A 17,270-nucleotide genomic window follows, 5' to 3' on the forward strand; every position below is an offset into this window, starting at 1 on the left:
TCATGAGCAGCGGTGGCTTCCGGGGTGCGGATGCGGGTCAAGGGCAAATCAATTCGCCTGCGGCGTCGGAAATGCTGGCTGACAGAGTGTTGTTTGACTCGGATTGAGTGGGATTGGCGTCTACTTTATTGCGTCTATAGCTATGTTGTGTTAACTAAAGTGTGCACTTTGTGAGGGTGGGTTGTGTCGGGTGGATCAGACCTTGGAGAGGCCCTCCCAGCGATCCGGAACTGTGAGGAAGTAGCGATCCATGGCGTCGATGAAGCGCTGCTTGTACCGCTCCGGATTGACCACCGTGGGATCCTTGCCCTTGCCGCCCAGGATGCCCGATCCCTTGATGATGGACTCCACTTTCTTGTCCAGGGTGAAGGTGCGAATGTAATCTATAATATAAAACCATTAATGTATCGCATTTAAAAAATTAATCGTGCTTTACGGCCCACCTATGATGCCCAAAACGAGGACGCTGTTTTTCTTGTCCAAACCCACCAGCAGTGAGTAGTCCATGACGAGATTTCTCTCCAGGAAAGAGGAATCTCGCTGAATGGCGTCCCTCAGAACTGTTTTACTATGCGACAGCACATATAAAGGCTTTGACCAGGACACTAAAACAGAATGTATATTCATTTTTTGAATTATTAAAAGTTTGTGCGAGAAAAGAACTTACTTTGAACAAGATTCTCATCCAGCAAAACAATTTCGCCTTGCTGGTTGCTGGGATCTACCAACCGGTTTCTCTCTGAGCCCTTCAGGTCGAATTTGTTTTCTATATCGCAACCGTAAAAAAGGTTCTCCATCACCATCACTGAACGCTCCACGAAAGAACTAAAGTGGGGTAAGAATTCATGGTTAATTATATATTTCTAGGGTCTATAACAATAACTAAAACCCACTCCTTTTTCTTCACGCTGACTTTGAAGACACCAAATATCTTGGCCAGCAAGGTGGGTAGTTGCTGCTGCTGACATCTATCGATGTACTCAAAGTATTTCGGTGCAAATGGCTCAAAGATGGTCATGTCCTTTGAGTTCATTTCCTTGAGCACAAAGCGATCATCTGTTCAATAATAAATGTTATTAAATATTGGAATACCTATTTAGTTCAGAGGAAATCTTACCCAGCGTCTTGCAAAAGCGGGAACCCGATTTACCACCCCTCGCCTCCCACTGGACGCTCTTGCAAAGGCTCCTCGCCAGAGCGATCCTGGCATCCTCCTCTAGATTCGATTCTTCCTCCGTATTACGAGGTCCTCCGACGTCGCTGGGCTTGCGCACCAGTTCCATCTCTGATCCGGTGCGACTCTGTGAGATTCTCAGCTCCTCGCGCATCTTGCTCTTCTCCAGACGGCGATAGAGGGATTTGTCCAACTTCGGAGGTTTCAAGCTTTTGGAACGCATTGCATCGAACTCGCGAGCAAAGTAGATCTTGCACTGGAACTGGCAGCTCTGGTCCTGGAATGCCAGGGTGATATGGGGAGTCGGTGTCTGCTTTGTGCTTGTTCGATCCTTGCTCTTTTCCTCGGACTCCGAAGCAGCAGCTGTTGGTGGAGGTGCAGACGGCGCAGCACTGGTATTGCTTGATGTTCGGGAAAGACTGGGGCTGTCCTCCGCATCGCTTACGCTCTCCGCCAGTGGAATCTTCCGCTTCAACTGCGGACTTGAATGGGCAGCCGAGGCAGGAGCCGCATTGGAGTTTGCTTTTGCTTCTTCTACTGCCTTTTGATACTCCGCCGAGGTCAAGCTATAAGCAATCACCGAACTCAGATCGGTTTCCCTGACGTGAATGGGTATACAGCCCATTGGAAGCGTCAGATGATCCTGCGCCGGAAAAGGTGACTGCAGCGGATTCACCTGATTCGCCGAGGGCAGCAGCTGGGTGAGAAACTGCTTGACAGTCTTCTTATCCGAGTAGACGTTCACAGTAGAGGCTAGCAGCTGGTCAATATTAAATTTCTTCTCCGAAACTAATTGGCTGTTCGATGCAGTAACTTCTGTATCCTCGCTGGGACACTCCAGGGGGTCATTCTCCCTTGGCAAATTAGAGCCCGTAGCTTTGGAAGGATCCACAGGCTGGACCTGCTCTGGCCTTAGTTCCTCCGTACAGATGGTCCCGGAGTCAATGTGATGCGCCTGCTTGGCGGTCAGCTTCTCGATTTCCTGCAGCCGTGGACCCCACAGCTCAATGCTCTCTGCCAGAGCTCTCCTAGCCATGGCCATGGCATCACTGGTGTCATAAGCAGTGGCCCTGTTATCCGTGAGCAACGTATGCACGATCTCGATCTTCTGCTTGAAGATAAACTGGTCGTGGGTAAGCATTGTCTTCAGTTGCTGCACCAGCGGCGAGTTCTCCTCCTCGGTGGCCAGGTCGGCAATACGCTCGTGAATCCTGTTGTATACCTCATGACCCCGCACGGAGAAGTTCTTGATATCCTCCTGGGCCTGGGAGCTGGGAAAGGGTGGCGGCAGATCCAGTTGCAAAGTTAACGAGGGCAGGTCCGTTTCCCAAACCTCAACAGGGGTATACTGGAACTTGGCGCCCACTCCTCGGAAGCTAAAATGGTGAACATAGTCACGATGCAATGAGTGCTCGCATGGACTGCCACCCTGCTCTGCATCCGACGGAGGAGGTCGTCGCTTGTAGGCATGGCCATGGAAGCGCATCTCTAAATACTTGGCAAGCGAAAGACACTTTGCGGAGTCGGCAAGCGGGATCGTGGGCGTGGTGGCATTGCATATGCTGCACCAGGAGGTGAAGTATATGCGCTTAGGGTCGGAACGGGTCAAGTCCTCGGTTAGGTAAACATGGACGCAGCCCAGCGAGTGAACATAGCGACGCACATGACCCAACATAGGTAAATTGCACGACGGGCACATCGAGTTAAAGAGACAGCAGTAACGCTGGAGAAACTGCTCCAGCATGATGTCATATTGGCCGTAAAACTTCATGTCCAGCAGCATGGGCATCTTGCAGAAGGACGAAACGCCCTTGGGATTGTAGTGGAAACTGCAGAAGAGCACCGGCAGGCGCTGGTGGTTTTGCGGATCCAGAGCATCCTTGTACAGCTGCTCCTCGCTGACCTTCTGTGGTCGCTGAATAACCTCTGCGTTCTTTTTCTTCGGCCGAAGCACTGTGGGGTAAATGAGTGGTAATGATATGGATTTATAGATGGATAGAATTTTGTGCTTACTAGGAGCCTTGCCCTTGGGTAAGCGACCGCCAAAGGATCGGAATTCTGCCAGCTTGGTCTGAATGTCGCGACTGCTTGCCGGGGCCGTGATCTTCATCTGCACGAAGTCATGAGCCGGAAGCAGCTGCATCTGCTGGTTTTCTTTGTTTCCTGGCTCAGATCTGGTATCGCTGTCTCCCACGCTATCTGGCCTCTCCAATCCCGTCCGAGACCACTGTTTAGAGAAGTATAGTTCAGCAGGAAAGAGCTTGCGCAGCTTACATTTCCTTCCCTGCTCCGTTTCCAAATAAGGAAGCGGGAAAGTCAGAAAGGGACTGACCGACAGCAGAGTGGAGCTAAGTGCTGTGCGGAATCGGTTATCGTAGCGGGGTTCAACAGCCAATGCCTCCACCACTGGTGGAGCACAGGGGGAGGTGGACAGAGCTTCGGCTTGGGTCGAACGCAGTGGATCTGTGAAATCCGATACATTCTCGCTGACAATGGTGGTAATCTTATCCTCCGATTTGCGTTCCATAATGGCAGGTCGCTTAGCTCGAAGTTCCGCCTCCGTTTCAGTTTTCGGACTTGTTTCCTTGGAGTCGAAAATCGAGGGTTTCGGACTAAGCGGCTGGGCGAATTCGTTCAGCAGGAACGACATCTCCAAGCGCCAGTTGTAGCGGGCAAAAAGCAACGCCGATGCCACTCGCTTGACTCTGGTAAGCTCCGCATTGCTCCCGCCCCTCAGAAGACAAGTGTATCCCCGAGGGTTGGTCAGCTTCTCGAAAAACATCAGCGTCTTGCCATTATAGTTGCGTATGTAAAAATCATTGCAGTCGCCCAGCTTGGGCATGGTTATATTCGACTCAATGGAACTGACAATGTCGCACTGCAGAGTGCGAGACAGACGCTCCATCACCGAGAGTTTCACGTCCAGGACTAGGGTTACGCCATAAGATCTAAGGAGATCCTGGGCAATGCCAGCCACATTCTTGTGGACGAGCACAACGTTGGGTGTGAAGCTCATGATGCGGGCACAAACATTGCGCAAGTACTCTTTCTCCTGCAGTAGGACTGTCTCGATGGTCACAAATTTGCCCTCGATACGTTCGTAGACGATGGGGCACTGCAGTAGCAGGATGCGGGGAAAGGGCACATGCGTGGCCATATCTTTGTGAGCCACGTTTTTGGAGAAAGCCACTCCATGAACAATCTTTGAGTCCTTGCGTCTGCCACCCGGCACCTTCTTAAAGTTCACATAGTTGCGGATGTCCATTAAATCGTTACTACAGTGCTCCGGCTTGAAGTGATTGGCTGCCGTGGAGCATAGCATCTGCAGAACCTTGTCCCATTCCTGATCCAAGCCATTGGCGCGCAACATTTGTGCCAACAGTTGCTCCTCGTGCTCACAGTATGAGGCGAGCAGCTTTGAAGTGGCTGTGGTAAAGCAGCGATCGTTCTCCAGCTCGTTTTCAAGCTCCTTCTCCTTTTCCTCGGCCGATTGATCCATTGATTTGGGCGGCTGTGGTTCCGCATGGGGAGCCGCCTCAAACTGCGGACTCATTGTACGGGATGTATCCGAGCTGTTGCTCTTGGAAAACTTGTAGTGCAGCGTGGGATCGAACTCCATCTGCTCGGGATCGGGAACGATTGGCTCTAGGAAACCAGCGGCGAGCATGGCATTCAGTATTGCCACTGCCTGCACCTCGTTCGCGGATTTGTTATTGCTGTTGAGGAACTCGATCAGACGCTGTCCGCAGTTCTGGGCCGGCAGGTCGCGCTGCATCTCTTCGTGCAGGGTAATCAACGAGTTAGACTGCTGCAGAATGTTTTTCCGATCGTCAATGGAGAGGGTGGTGTAAGTTGGATGCGAACTGAACCGCTCCTCCTGGTAGCCCACTGACATCTTTCGCGACAATGGGGCTCTCTGCTGCTGCGGATGCTTGGCGTGTGGTGTTTCACTGTCTTGAACCTCTAGTTTGTTACTAAGGTGCTGCTGCAGTGCCTGTAGATCCTGGCCCATCTCAGAACTTGAGGACTTAAGGAATGTGAGCACTATTTTGGAGCAGTAATTGCACACCTTGAGGTCGCCATCGCAGCGTATGATCATGCCGGGCACCACCTGGTTGCAGCACTTGGAGCAGAAGATCTGGCCACACAAGCGGCAGTGGTGCTTTCGCCGGAAAGTGGAGAACTTCTGGGAGCAGTCGTAGCACTCCTTGGCCTTCGAATCGGGCATCCAGAAACGCTGCAGCTCCGTGTCCTTGTAGTTACGCAGATCCTGAAACAAAGTTTATGGTACATATTACTTATTGTGGCTTATGACTTGTTATTTTGATATGAAATATCATTAACTTATATTTTTATTTTTAATTAACTGGAAAACAAAATATATAGGATTTTAAGCAGGAAATTAGTCAACATAAATATGCGATAATAGGTTTGTGGGCACATGAATCATTTCCTATGCATATTTTAAAGGCATTAGCTTTATAGCGATAATGGGCTTATAACTTTCACTCACATTATTGTTTTTTGTAGCCACAATATTGCTGATGTGCTTGAGCACGTTGGAAACGGTGCGCCCCTGATTCGCTTCGCTGGCTGGCAGGGGCAGCGGTTCGACGCGCTCACTGGCCTCAGAATCCTCGGCGGCGGTGTTGATGGAGGTGCTTGTGCCCGTGCTCCGGGACTCACTATTTGTTCTTATGCTGAGCGTGGTAGGTGGTTGCGGGCGACCCGAACTCAAGCTAGAGGTTTCCACATCCGCAACCTCAGCAATGGGCGCTTGGGATTCACTGAAAAACTGCGACTTGCCTACCACTTGTGATGGAGCGCTGCTGCTGCTACTGCTGCTCCCGCTGGATATATCGTTGACCGTGTTGTAGCTCTGGTTGTAGACATTCTGGATCTTGTTCACCACCCGGCCGAAGAGCGACTCCGGCTTGTCCTCGAAGTTGCGTGCGAATTCGGTTAGTTTAGAGGGCGAGTGCAGGTGCTGGTGATTCAGGCTGTTGCTCTGGTTATTGCTAGTCATGTTGCCGAGGTGTTAGGAGTTGGATAGCCTGTGGCGCCAACAGGCTGGTGGGCGAGGCGGTGGCGCTCGCCCGTGGACTCGTGGTCCTTGGTTAGATAGAGGTGATGTTGAGCTGATCGATGAGGGCTGCGTCCGGTGCCAGCGAGCCCAGCGCCAGATCAGTCCACTTTTGCTCCTGAGGAAGGCGAAGCCATACAAATAAGAGATTCACCAGGGGAACCACAAACATTTCAGCTCACCTGCTCGCTGACCGTCAGGTGTGAATCACCGCCGTCCGCCTCCGGATCGGGTAGCTTTTCGCGTGGCACTAGAATCTGGTCGAAGGGCAGAACTTCCATGCGCCAAGCATTGTCTACAATGTCCAGCAGCAGATCATCGATCGGTGCCTGTGTGGGAATGATAATACAGGGTATTATCTTGCTGATCGAGGCAGAAGAAAACAAGGCAACGCCCCCGCTGCGCAATTACGTCACTTTGCGGCACTGGCCAAATACTGGAGACACGGTATTGCTCGCGTATTTAGATTTATCACAATGGGCGCCGTTGATAAGTACGACTAATTGCTGTGAAGCGATAATTTTGCCACACTCACAGGCGACGTAGTAGTAGTTACTAACTTTTGGTCGAACTGTAACCACTCGTGGTCAGAGCACTGCCCACTTACCTGGCTATCCATCACTTATGGAATAGTTTAATCTGAGATTGGCCAGCCTTCCAACTGCTTGCCAATTGTTTGTTTAGCCTCTTTTCGAGTGATTTTGTAAACAATTGGCAAAGAATGGTGTTTTGTTAAACAAAACAGCTGTTCGGAGATGGGTTTTTTGCGGCTGCAAAACAGCGATAGTATCGATTGGCGTTCTTCTGTTTCCAGCGCTGTCTATCAAAAGTGTTATCGATTTTGGCGCTTTTTTAATTTGTTTGTTCTGTTCAACAAATAAATAGCTGAAAAGTCAACAAAAGATCAAAACAACCAATTTTTACTAACAGATTTTGTATTTATTTGCAATTAGCTTAATGGGCGGAAAATTTGACAAATTTCGGTGAACCAATTTGTACTTTCTTTTATGGTATTGTGTTTAAGTTAAAGGGTAATTATACAATTATATATCCAGCGAAGTTCAATTTCCATAAATTGGTTAGTCAGATTGGCTTCCGTTTCCTTAGTTTCCCCATTCTTTGAAGAACATGTATAATCCAATTATTTTAGGGCCATTATTAAGAGATCCTTTTTCCTCTGTCTGCAAAAAACTAGAATTTTCTTTCTTAAAAATCTTATTATCGAACCAAATCTGTAATAATCTTAAATTTTCGTAAGACATTTTTTGAAATTTGTTGTATACCTTGTGTAGTTTTGTACCTTTTGTAACCTTAAATATTTAATATTATGGTCTTTAACGATCCAATATGGTTTTTAATTCTGTCTCGATTTACGACCTTGTTGACTGTTCCATTGAACAACTGACTAGATGCAGCATAGCGCTCTTTAAATTCGCTTTTCAACGTCAGCTATGCCGACATCTTGCCAATTTACCAACAGAAGCGGGCTATACGATCGATTCGACTTATATACATGACTCCAAAAAAACCGAGCTCGCACACAAATCACCGAAATATTTTCACTGCGATCACAAATGGTCTTCTATTACTCGCTTGTTGTCAATGGCTTTTATCAATGAAACGCTTGTTGTTTTGAAAAGCCCTTAACAAGTTCTGGGTGCTGGTTTTCGGGCTCTCGAACCTATGGATCGGAATTGGATGGCTTGGAGTGCCGGACGATGGCAAGTGTAATCCGTCAGCGGTGGAGACTAATTGGCAACTGATTCCGAAGCCGAGTGGCGAGCTCAGCACCACACCTCGGCAATTGAAGAAGTTTCAATTAGTTGGCATTTGACACTCACACATGGAGAATAAACGGGGATTGGATGGCGGTGAGTGCCCGTTGCCAGCTCACGCACACCGTCGCAGAGTGGGGGTGATACCTGTACAGGCTTACCTGTACGCGGCGACAGGTAGGTAGGCAATGGGGAAAAAAAATGGGAGAGGGGAAGGGGTACCCCGGCTTGGCACACCGCTTAAGCCGCTTTTTAGCGCAATGCCATATGCCCGGAATATTAATGAACTCCCTTTTGAGAAAAATATGAAATGAAATAAAATTTTGTTGCCAACAATAGCCGTGTCCACGTTCGAGTCGTTGTCGCTGTCGTTGTCATTGTAGTTTCGGAATTGGAATTTGTCGGCCGCGGCAGAGGGCCCCAAAAATGCACTTACCATGGCCACCATCCAGCGCCAAACACGGCGCATGCGCAGCGATTGCTACTTCCGCTGGGAAAAAGATATAGAAAATATTGTGCAGGAGCAAGGGAATACATAGATCTTCACGGGACGATTACCCCGAAGAGGGTATAGTTCGCTCTTGGGGCTTCTGTGAACCATCTATAGGCATTACATTACAGATATTTATGCGCGATTATACAAAACAGTCACGTGCCGGTCTTTTCTATATACATATCAGCACAAATACTGGTCCGGGGACTTACACCTATATGCCCGAACTGCTATTTATATGTGGGGATATACATATATATTCATATAGAAAGGCGGGGAACGTTACTCACGACCGATGTCTGGAGCTTCAAGATCCAGAAGCAAAACCCCCTCCCTCGGGATTATTGGTATCCGATCCTTTCCTTTGGAAACTCATAATTTGAATATTGTTATTATTATTCATATGCACACGAATCACGTTCAAATGGCCATAAAGTCGGCAAAGCATGCACGTATTAAGTAAACCCATTGACCACGATGGTCGAAGCTGAAATTCCGAAAGCCCCAAGACATAACCACATTCCGACTGGAAGTAGAAATTCATATGGATCCGAGGATACCGACCAAGTCTTTCCTGCGATTTCTCCCACTTCCGTCTTTGGCCCATTCGCAGCGATAAAATTACAATTAATTAAGTATTAGTATGCACAATCGAAGCACTAACGGATGATGACCAATAGTTTCGTAACCAGGTAGTTTGAAGGCCCCTTATCTGTCGCCTACCCTGCGCTTTCTAAACTACTATCCATAGAACCGAAGAAATTAATTTTAATAAGCCATTCGGTATTTCAGGCACGGTGTTCCCACCGGATCGGATTGGATCGGACTTCTACGGGAAATGCTTTGACGATGATCGGTCTCGAAGGTGAAAAGGAAATTATTATTATACAAGAGGAAATACTAGAAAAGTACAACGGGACCTGTGAAACCTTTCGTTGGTTTACCATGTACGGATTTTCGAAAAAGGCGTAGTTCTTTAAGCTTTATATGAAACATCAAACTCTCCTTAAGATATTTGTTATAGCCTTGTAGAGATTATAATGACACTCAGAAGTTTGCAACGCAGTGAAGGAGACCTTTACGACTCGATAAAGTATACATGTATCAGTTTTAAAGGTATCGCGATGAAACCTTCCCAAAAGTCTAATTTTTACAGCAGTAGTATATAAGCCGGAACGAGCCGGATCGGACAACTATATCTTATAGCTATCTGTACATTTCTTTAGTTATTTTTTTGTTCTCTAAAAATCGGAAGGATCTATATGGTATATACAAAGCTCCCATGGGAACGACTTTCAAGAATATAGAAACTACGGCTTGCCGAACTTATCTTCCTTACTCGCTATTTGTATGATTTTATGTTATGTTAATTTTGTGAAAAGCCTTAGCAATCCTTAAAATAAATTCTCATAATATCCCGATCTTAAAAAAGATTTTTAAATATTCTGGAGTTGTCCAAGCCCCTAGCAATTTTTTTACCCTTTCGAGAAGAAAATGGTTGAGAGAGATTTTGTTTAGCAAAAAATATATACAACTCTTTTTGAATATCTTATGTATCTACTAATCAAAAAAATTAATGTAATAAAACTAATAAAATAATATGAGGATCAGCAGACCAATAGTCGAATGGGAAAGTGAATATTTATTATATATATATTACGTTTACTTATTTTCTTATTTGTATAAATTCATTGATTTCAAATTTTTCTTACCTGCCAGAAACAACAATTTGAATTTGATAGCCTAATCGATAGCTTTTGCGGCTTTCGGCCGCCATCGATAAAGAATTAGCGATACCTATATATCTAAAAGCGATATTATTCGGTGTGAGCAGGAACATCTCAAGCGTCAGCATTTGTTTTTAATTGAATAACTAATTCCGTGCCCGGAATGAGCTTTCAACCGCCTTCCCAAGGAAAGCCGCACCCAATGGTAGGTTGAAGATTACCCCTATATAACCGCTGGTTTAACCCTAATCACTTTCCAGGCAGACTACCAATCCATCAGGCTTTCCGAATTGGAGCAGCTTTTCGAGAAGAAGTTCCACTACCAAAAGCCACGGGGAAATGAGTCCTGGCAATTGCCTCCACAAGATCAGGCTCTCTTCAGCGAGTTCTACCAATTCGAGGCACTGCAGGGACTCCGGGAGCAACTGAATGCGGTCAAGAGCAAGCTGAACGACTATGGAGTCCAGGAATGGAGTGCCCATACCAACCGGCGTGATCCTTCTGGCGAGGTCTCCTGGCGCCTCAAGAACGATACCAAAGCGGAGTTCGTAACCGTTGCCTGGTGCAAATTCTTCGAGTGCCTGCATCGTTATCCATTGGTAAAGACACCGGTGGTCAACACTCTGCATCTCTGCGAGGCTCCTGGAGCCTTCATCGCATCTTTAAACCACTATCTACACAGCATGTACTCCAAAGATGAGGTGAGTTAACAGGGAATCCTTGAAGAGATCAAATACCCAACTCCCTTTACAGATTAAATGGAACTGGCGGTCCACCACTTTGAATCCCTACTACGAAGGCAATGCCTTGAACCAGATGATCTCCGATGACAGGTTCATCTTCCACACGCTGGACCACTGGCTCTTCCACAAAGATCTCACCGGTAATCTACTTGATGTGGACAACATTGACCACCTGGCGGAACGTTGTGCGGAGGATTTGAAGGGAAAAGTAGATCTGGTCACTGCCGATGGCTCCATTGATTGTGCAGCACAGCCCGATTGCCAGGAGGAGATAGTGGTCCGCCTGTTCTTCGCCGAAGTACTCAGCGCTTTGAAGATCCTCTCAAATGGTGGCAACTTCCTGGTGAAGATGTTCACCCTCTTCGAGGCCTGCAGTGTTTCCCTCCTCTACTCGCTGAACTGCATCTTTGAGCAGGTGCACATCTTTAAGCCGGCCACATCCAAGCGCGGAAACTCTGAAGTTTATGTAATCTGTCTGAATTATCAGAAGGACACTCCCGGCTTGCCACGTTTGCTGGAGGAGATAAAAGCCAAGCTTGCCCAGCCGAATGACACCATGGTGATGCCCCTGTTTGCCAGATCCCAGATTCCTCAGGACTTTCTCATGCAGCACGAGATTGCCTGTCGTCTGTACATGAAGCTCCAGGCAGATGCCATCGAGGGAAGTATATATGCCTACGAGTCCAATGATCGCCATTATCTGCGACACCTTCACCACCTGCGAGGACTCGTATCAAACACCTACTACAGTCGCTACAAAGTGAAACCCCTGGAGGATAGTCTCTGCATTGTGGACAAGGAGGCAACTAGCAAGGCACTCGGATTCTCAGTGCCTGTCTACGGAGGCTCTTACACAGAAAGGGAGAACTTGAAACACGGTGACCTTCTCAAGCAGATCTACTGCTTGCGCCGGGAATTTAACCAATTGGAGAAGTGTCCCAGTGGCAGAGCTACATATTCATACGTAAAGAACAGAGTGGCGCCCTTGAGACTTAACGTTTCCCGAGGAGCTGCTGTCCAGAGCCTGCAAAGCAGCCTGTTTGCCTCGGAACCCATACTAATACTGCGCCTTCGCATTCTGGACACATTTGATCTCGATCCCGTTTGGCAGACTGCGCCCAAGTGCCAATTGGATGCCACGACACTAAACTATCTGCCTCCCTCGGAAAATCAAAGCTTCCACTCAGCTCAGCAATGCTTTTTCGTTGATCTCCTGGAAGCAGTAAAGGAAAAGCAGCCCCAGAGCATTGTTTTCCACAAGTTCCTGTTCCTCACCCACTACGCTGCTTCCCTGCTCCTGTTCCTCATGGAAAGCATTTACGAGGAGTGCAGTTTCGATAGCCATCAATCGCAAACCCTAACGTTGAGTAAGCTCAAAGTCACGGAGAAGAAAGAGTTGGAGCAAGTGCTGGAGATCCTTAAGGATGAGCAGGCAGGGGCCATTCACAGCTTGCTGGAGATCAAGGAGCTTCAGAAGAACCAGTTCAGCAACGCCCTCATCCAGCACAACAACAGCGTGCTGCTGACCTGTTTCCGCGGCATGCTGGGCGAGGAATCGTTTCCCATGCCCCCGGTCTCGACATCCAAAATGGAGGTCTCTACCATCCAAGAGCCGCCTGCTGTTTTTTAACATAACGAACATGTATTTCTCACTTGCATAAAATTACAGTGCTACTTTTACAAAACTAGGTACTCTTCCGGGTGAAATCTGCTTACATGTTTTTTGAGGATAGCTTTTTTTGGGGGATCGAAAATGAAAATTAAATAACTAACTGAAAAATCACAAGACTAAGTGGGGATCGAGGGTGTACATGGGTTGTGGGCTGGTCCACCTACTCCACCTTCTCCGCCGCCGCCGTCGTCGTCGCCTTCCCGCTAGTCCGCCGGACGCTTTTCGCTGTGCTTCTTGGTGTAGTCCTCGGCGTTCTTGACGAACTTCTTGCGATCCTTGAGGAACTCCTCGGCCAGCTCCGCCCGCAGCGGATGCTCCGGCTCGGGGTCGTTGATAAGGTCAACCAGGGCCTGCACAACCTGATCGGTCCGGGTGGCCGGCTTCCAGTTCTCCGTACTAATGATGGGCAGGCAAACCTGGCCCTTCTCGTCGATGTTCGGATGATAGATCCGCGTCTTGAAGTTGATCTTCGGGGGCTTGAAGGGGTACTCCGCCGGGAAGTTGATCTCGATGCGGAAGGCGCCCTTGTTGTACGGCGGATTGTCGGGCACAATCAATCCCGTCCAGCGCAGCAGGTTGTCATCGTCCGCCTTGATGTCCCGGAAGGCCTTCAGTGTGTTGTCCTGCAAATCGCTTAATTCTTTTCGTAGGCGTCGCGGCGCAGTCATCGTGGTGTCTGTTTGTGTGTGTGTGTGTGGGTTTTCTTTTGCTGCTGCTTAGTGGTGTGTGTGTGTTTTGGGGCAAGGGGCGGGGGCTCTGCTCTCTGCGTGTGCACTTTTGTTTGCCCTTGTGTGAGCTGCAAATCGATGGTCTCGCCTTCCGGATGAGTAATACGCTAGTTGGGGGCGCCGGCCTTTCGTTGTTGCTGTCTTCCCGGTGCTGCTCCAGTTGCCTTGTGTCACCTTTAATTTCCCCCAAATCAGCACGTAAGTCTGCGAATTTCTGAAAAATGGTTCGTACAAGAATCCCCCAAATGGCGTTAGGGTGTTTTTGGGACCTGCTCACACTGGCGCTGCGGTACTATTACACTAGTCAACAAATCGGTATCGATGTTTTATATTTATACATTTAAAATTGCTATTTTCATTTATTTACTCGCTAATTGCACTTTAATAAATTACTACAGAAGCCAGGGTACTTATATATGACAGATACGGTGGTTACACGGTTTGTGTTTGTTGAATTGTTTATTTTAAGTCAGCTGTTTTTCTCTATTTATTTGTACTAGACCTTACCACTTTTCTATAATATGTATATTTAAAAAGGTCATATTTTGTTGAACTAAAAAGGGTTACGAACTTTTTTTCCGAACTTCCGTAAAATTAGTCGCAGCAAAAAGCAACAACCATTTTGGGTATACGAAGGATTTTAAATATTTTTACATTTTTAAAAAGTAGCGGTTATCTATATTTCTAGCTATTTTTGTAATCGATAACCGGCAGCAGTGGCGGCAAACCAATCGATAAGCTACCGTTTTATTCGACTCCCATCGCTATCGCTGACTGCAACACGTGCGCCGCGTTAGTTTTGTTTTCCCCTCAAAATGACCAAAAAACTAGGACTTAAACGCAAAGGAAAGGATGCAGAGCCCACAAAAGAGGTGGCTGCCAGTTCCGAGGCCTCCGAGAACGAGGAGGAGGAGGTAAGACCACCTGACAAGCGAAGAGAATGTCAGACCCAAGTCACCTGCATGTGTTTTTGGTTTTTCAGGACCTGCTGCAGGCCGTCAAAGATCCGGGAGAAGACTCCACCGATGACGAGGGCATAGACCAGGAGTACCACTCAGACTCCAGCGAGGAACTGGAGTTCGAGAGCGACGAGGAGGGCAACTACCTGGGCAGGAAGCAATCCTCATCAGCAGAGGAAGATGAGGAAAGCGGTGATGAGGAGGGAGAGGAAGAGGAGGAGGAAGATGACTCCGAGGATGAGAAGGAGGAAGAATCTCCCGGCACATCCAAGCAAAAGAAATCCGATGACAAGCCCAGCAGCAGCGGTGCCGCCACCAAGAAAGCTAGCACAAAAGAGCTGGCCAAAGGAGATCCTTCCAAGCCGGAGTACCAGGATTCAGACACCTCCGACGAGGAGGACATACGAAACACTGTGGGCAACATACCTATGCACTGGTATGACGAATACAAGCACATCGGCTACGACTGGGATGCCAAGAAAATCATAAAACCACCACAAGGCGATCAGATCGATGAGTTCCTGCGTAAGATCGAAGACCCAGACTTTTGGCGCACTGTCAAGGATCCGCTGACCGGTCAGGATGTGCGTCTAACAGACGAGGACATTGCCCTGATCAAGCGTATCGTCTCGGGTCGAATCCCCAACAAGGATCACGATGAGTACGAACCCTGGATCGAGTGGTTCACCTCGGAGGTGGAAAAGATGCCCATCAAGAACGTGCCCGACCACAAGCGCTCCTTCCTGCCCTCCGTGTCCGAAAAGAAGCGCGTGTCGCGCATGGTGCACGCCCTGAAGATGGGCTGGATGAAGACCACCGAGGAGGTGCAGCGGGAGAAGCAAGCCAAGCGCGGTCCCAAGTTCTATATGCTGTGGGAGACGGACACCAGTCGGGAGCACATGCGACGCATCCACGATCCCGTCTCGGCGCCCAAGCGCGACCTGCCCGGTCATGCCGAGTCCTACAATCCACCGCCAGAGTACCTATTCGATGCGAAGGAGACCAAGGAGTGGCTGAAGCTCAAGGACGAGCCACACAAGCGCAAGTTGCACTTCATGCCACAGAAGTTCAAATCGCTGCGGGAGGTGCCCGCCTATTCGAGATACCTTCGCGAGCGCTTCCTTCGTTGCCTGGATCTTTACCTGTGTCCTCGCGCCAAGCGTGTCAAGCTCAACATCGATGCCGAGTACCTCATCCCCAAGCTGCCTTCGCCGCGTGACCTTCAGCCTTTTCCCACGGTGGAGAGTATGGTTTACCGCGGCCACACCGATCTGGTGCGATCTGTTAGCGTGGAGCCCAAGGGCGAGTACCTTGTCTCCGGCTCTGATGATAAAACTGTCAAGAGTGAGTGCTATCCCTTCTTACGAATATCTTAATATACTAATTATAAGTCCCTTCTTTGCAGTTTGGGAAATTGCCACAGGCCGTTGCATCCGAACAATTGAAACCGACGAAGTGGTGCGCTGCGTGGCTTGGTGCCCCAATCCTAAGCTCTCCATCATTGCTGTGGCCACCGGCTATCGTCTGCTGCTCGTCAATCCTAAAGTGGGCGACAAGGTGCTGGTTAAGAAGACCGACGATCTGTTAGCTGAGGCGCCCCCTCAGGATGTTCTTGAAAGTGAGCGCATTAAGACGGCGGTCCAATGGTCCAATGCAGAGGCTGAGGAGCAGGAGAAGGGCGTACGGGTGGTGATCACCCACTTCAAACCCATTCGCCAGGTTACCTGGCACGGCCGTGGTGACTACCTGGCCACTGTGATGCCCGAGGGTGCCAACCGCTCGGCGTTGATCCATCAGCTGTCCAAGCGGCGCTCACAGATTCCGTTCTCCAAGAGCAAGGGTCTCATCCAATTCGTGCTCTTCCATCCCGTGAAGCCTTGCTTCTTTGTGGCGGTAAGTGGGAGAGAAATCTCGTTCTTTTGATTTCCTTTACTTACTGCTTTTAACTTTTAATTCTACAGACGCAACACAACATTCGCATCTATGATTTGGTGAAACAAGAGCTGGTCAAGAAGCTGCTGACCAACTCCAAGTGGATATCGGGCATGTCCATTCATCCCAAGGGCGACAATCTGCTTGTGTCCACCTATGACAAAAAGATGCTCTGGTTCGATTTGGATCTGTCCACCAAGCCCTACCAGACCATGCGACTCCATCGCAATGCTGTTCGCAGCGTGGCCTTCCATCTCCGCTATCCGCTCTTCGCCTCTGGCAGTGATGACCAGGCTGTGATCGTCTCCCACGGCATGGTTTATAAGTAAGTGGCTTTTGAAACTCCTTTGGCCTTTATTTTTACTAATTTCTGTGTTCAATTTCAGTGACCTGCTGCAGAACCCCCTGATTGTTCCCCTTAAAAAGCTGCAGACACACGAGAAACGTGATGAGTTTGGCGTTCTGGATGTCAACTGGCATCCGGTGCAGCCATGGGTCTTCTCCACGGGAGCTGACTGTACCATCCGACTATACACGTAAATTAGGTACATAAACCCTATGGTAGTTGTGTTGGTTACCGACAGTTTTATGAAATTTCTATAGTAAATAAAAAACAATACTTTTTAATGATAGAACACATTTTCTTTGAGCTTGGTTTTGAAAGACTACGATTTTATAAAGATTTTGAATCAACAAAAAGCATTCAAATTTAAATCGCTTTTTCTTGGTATTATTCGTATTATTGAGGTCTAGAAGCAAAATTTGTAATACATTTTTTTAAATTTGATTTAACGTTATATCTTTAATCAATATGGTTATATTATCTCAAAAATAATATTTTAATCGACTAAATTTTTGCAATTTTTAATATGGAATTCAAATAAAACACCCGATAGGGAAATCCGGAACAGGTCCGGTAAACCGTATGATACCGAAAGATCTGAATCTAGAGAATCATAAACATTACAGACATTTAAACAAAAC

The 17,270-nt window shown here is 48.0% G+C and overlaps 5 protein-coding genes across 5 annotated transcripts; 2 read left to right on the top strand and 3 right to left on the bottom strand.

Annotated features, from left to right (window-relative positions):
• Positions 1-103: 103 nt before the first annotated feature.
• Positions 104-6,200, bottom strand: fab1 (fab1 kinase). The gene is made up of 7 exons (XM_017073770.4): positions 5,688-6,200; positions 3,188-5,444; positions 1,118-3,127; positions 894-1,056; positions 668-825; positions 444-605; positions 104-383 (listed from the first exon to the last, which is right to left on the bottom strand). Exons 1-7 carry the CDS (start codon positions 6,198-6,200, stop codon positions 196-198), a joined length of 5,451 nt encoding a protein of 1,816 aa, XP_016929259.2. The 3' UTR covers positions 104-195.
• LOC108009435 (anaphase-promoting complex subunit 13) lies at positions 6,193-7,028 on the bottom strand. The gene is given in 3 exon segments (XM_017073772.4): positions 6,193-6,375; positions 6,440-6,586; positions 6,865-7,028. Coding segments are annotated over 3 exon segments (342 nt in total). The 5' UTR covers positions 6,877-7,028.
• Positions 7,029-10,305: 3,277 nt separating this feature from the next.
• On the top strand, positions 10,306-13,617 carry aft (cap methyltransferase 2). The gene is made up of 3 exons (XM_017074978.4): positions 10,306-10,457; positions 10,513-10,953; positions 11,006-13,617. Exons 1-3 carry the CDS (start codon positions 10,416-10,418, stop codon positions 12,623-12,625), a joined length of 2,103 nt encoding a protein of 700 aa, XP_016930467.1. The 5' UTR covers positions 10,306-10,415; the 3' UTR covers positions 12,626-13,617.
• Ubc10 (ubiquitin conjugating enzyme 10) lies at positions 12,616-13,634 on the bottom strand. Its single transcript, XM_017074979.4, has one exon. The coding sequence runs from the start codon at positions 13,333-13,335 to the stop codon at positions 12,871-12,873; it is 465 nt and encodes a 154-aa protein (XP_016930468.1). The 5' UTR covers positions 13,336-13,634; the 3' UTR covers positions 12,616-12,870.
• Positions 13,635-14,144: 510 nt separating this feature from the next.
• Positions 14,145-16,913, top strand: LOC108008316 (ribosome biogenesis protein BOP1 homolog). Its single transcript, XM_017072134.4, has 5 exons — positions 14,145-14,309; positions 14,378-15,698; positions 15,760-16,247; positions 16,316-16,611; positions 16,673-16,913. The coding sequence occupies exons 1-5, from the start codon at positions 14,211-14,213 to the stop codon at positions 16,824-16,826; spliced, it is 2,358 nt and encodes a 785-aa protein (XP_016927623.2). The 5' UTR covers positions 14,145-14,210; the 3' UTR covers positions 16,827-16,913.
• Positions 16,914-17,270: the final 357 nt, after the last annotated feature.

The sequence above is a fragment of the Drosophila suzukii genome, chromosome 2R (assembly GCF_043229965.1).
Source record: "Drosophila suzukii chromosome 2R, CBGP_Dsuzu_IsoJpt1.0, whole genome shotgun sequence".
Lineage (NCBI taxonomy): Eukaryota > Metazoa > Arthropoda > Insecta > Diptera > Drosophilidae > Drosophila > Drosophila suzukii.

Bases quoted from the DNA above. Each gene is read 5' to 3' on its own strand.
- fab1 (XM_017073770.4), bottom strand. From the start codon at position 6,200: ATGACTAGCAATAACCAGAGCAACAGCCTGAATCACCAGCACCTGCAC. The intron at 606-667 runs GTAAGTTCTTTT...ATTCTGTTTTAG, and splicing joins GGATGAGAATCTTGTTCAAA to TGTCCTGGTCAAAGCCTTTA. The intron at 384-443 runs GTGGGCCGTAAA...TTTATATTATAG, and splicing joins CCTCGTTTTGGGCATCATAG to ATTACATTCGCACCTTCACC.
- LOC108008316 (XM_017072134.4), top strand. From the start codon at position 14,211: ATGACCAAAAAACTAGGACTTAAACGCAAAGGAAAGGATGCAGAGCCC. The intron at 14,310-14,377 runs GTAAGACCACCT...TTGGTTTTTCAG, and splicing joins CCGAGAACGAGGAGGAGGAG to GACCTGCTGCAGGCCGTCAA. The intron at 15,699-15,759 runs GTGAGTGCTATC...CCTTCTTTGCAG, and splicing joins TGATGATAAAACTGTCAAGA to TTTGGGAAATTGCCACAGGC.
- Ubc10 (XM_017074979.4), bottom strand. From the start codon at position 13,335: ATGACTGCGCCGCGACGCCTACGAAAAGAATTAAGCGATTTGCAGGAC.
- aft (XM_017074978.4), top strand. From the start codon at position 10,416: ATGAGCTTTCAACCGCCTTCCCAAGGAAAGCCGCACCCAATG. The intron at 10,458-10,512 runs GTAGGTTGAAGA...ATCACTTTCCAG, and splicing joins AAGGAAAGCCGCACCCAATG to GCAGACTACCAATCCATCAG. The intron at 10,954-11,005 runs GTGAGTTAACAG...CTCCCTTTACAG, and splicing joins GCATGTACTCCAAAGATGAG to ATTAAATGGAACTGGCGGTC.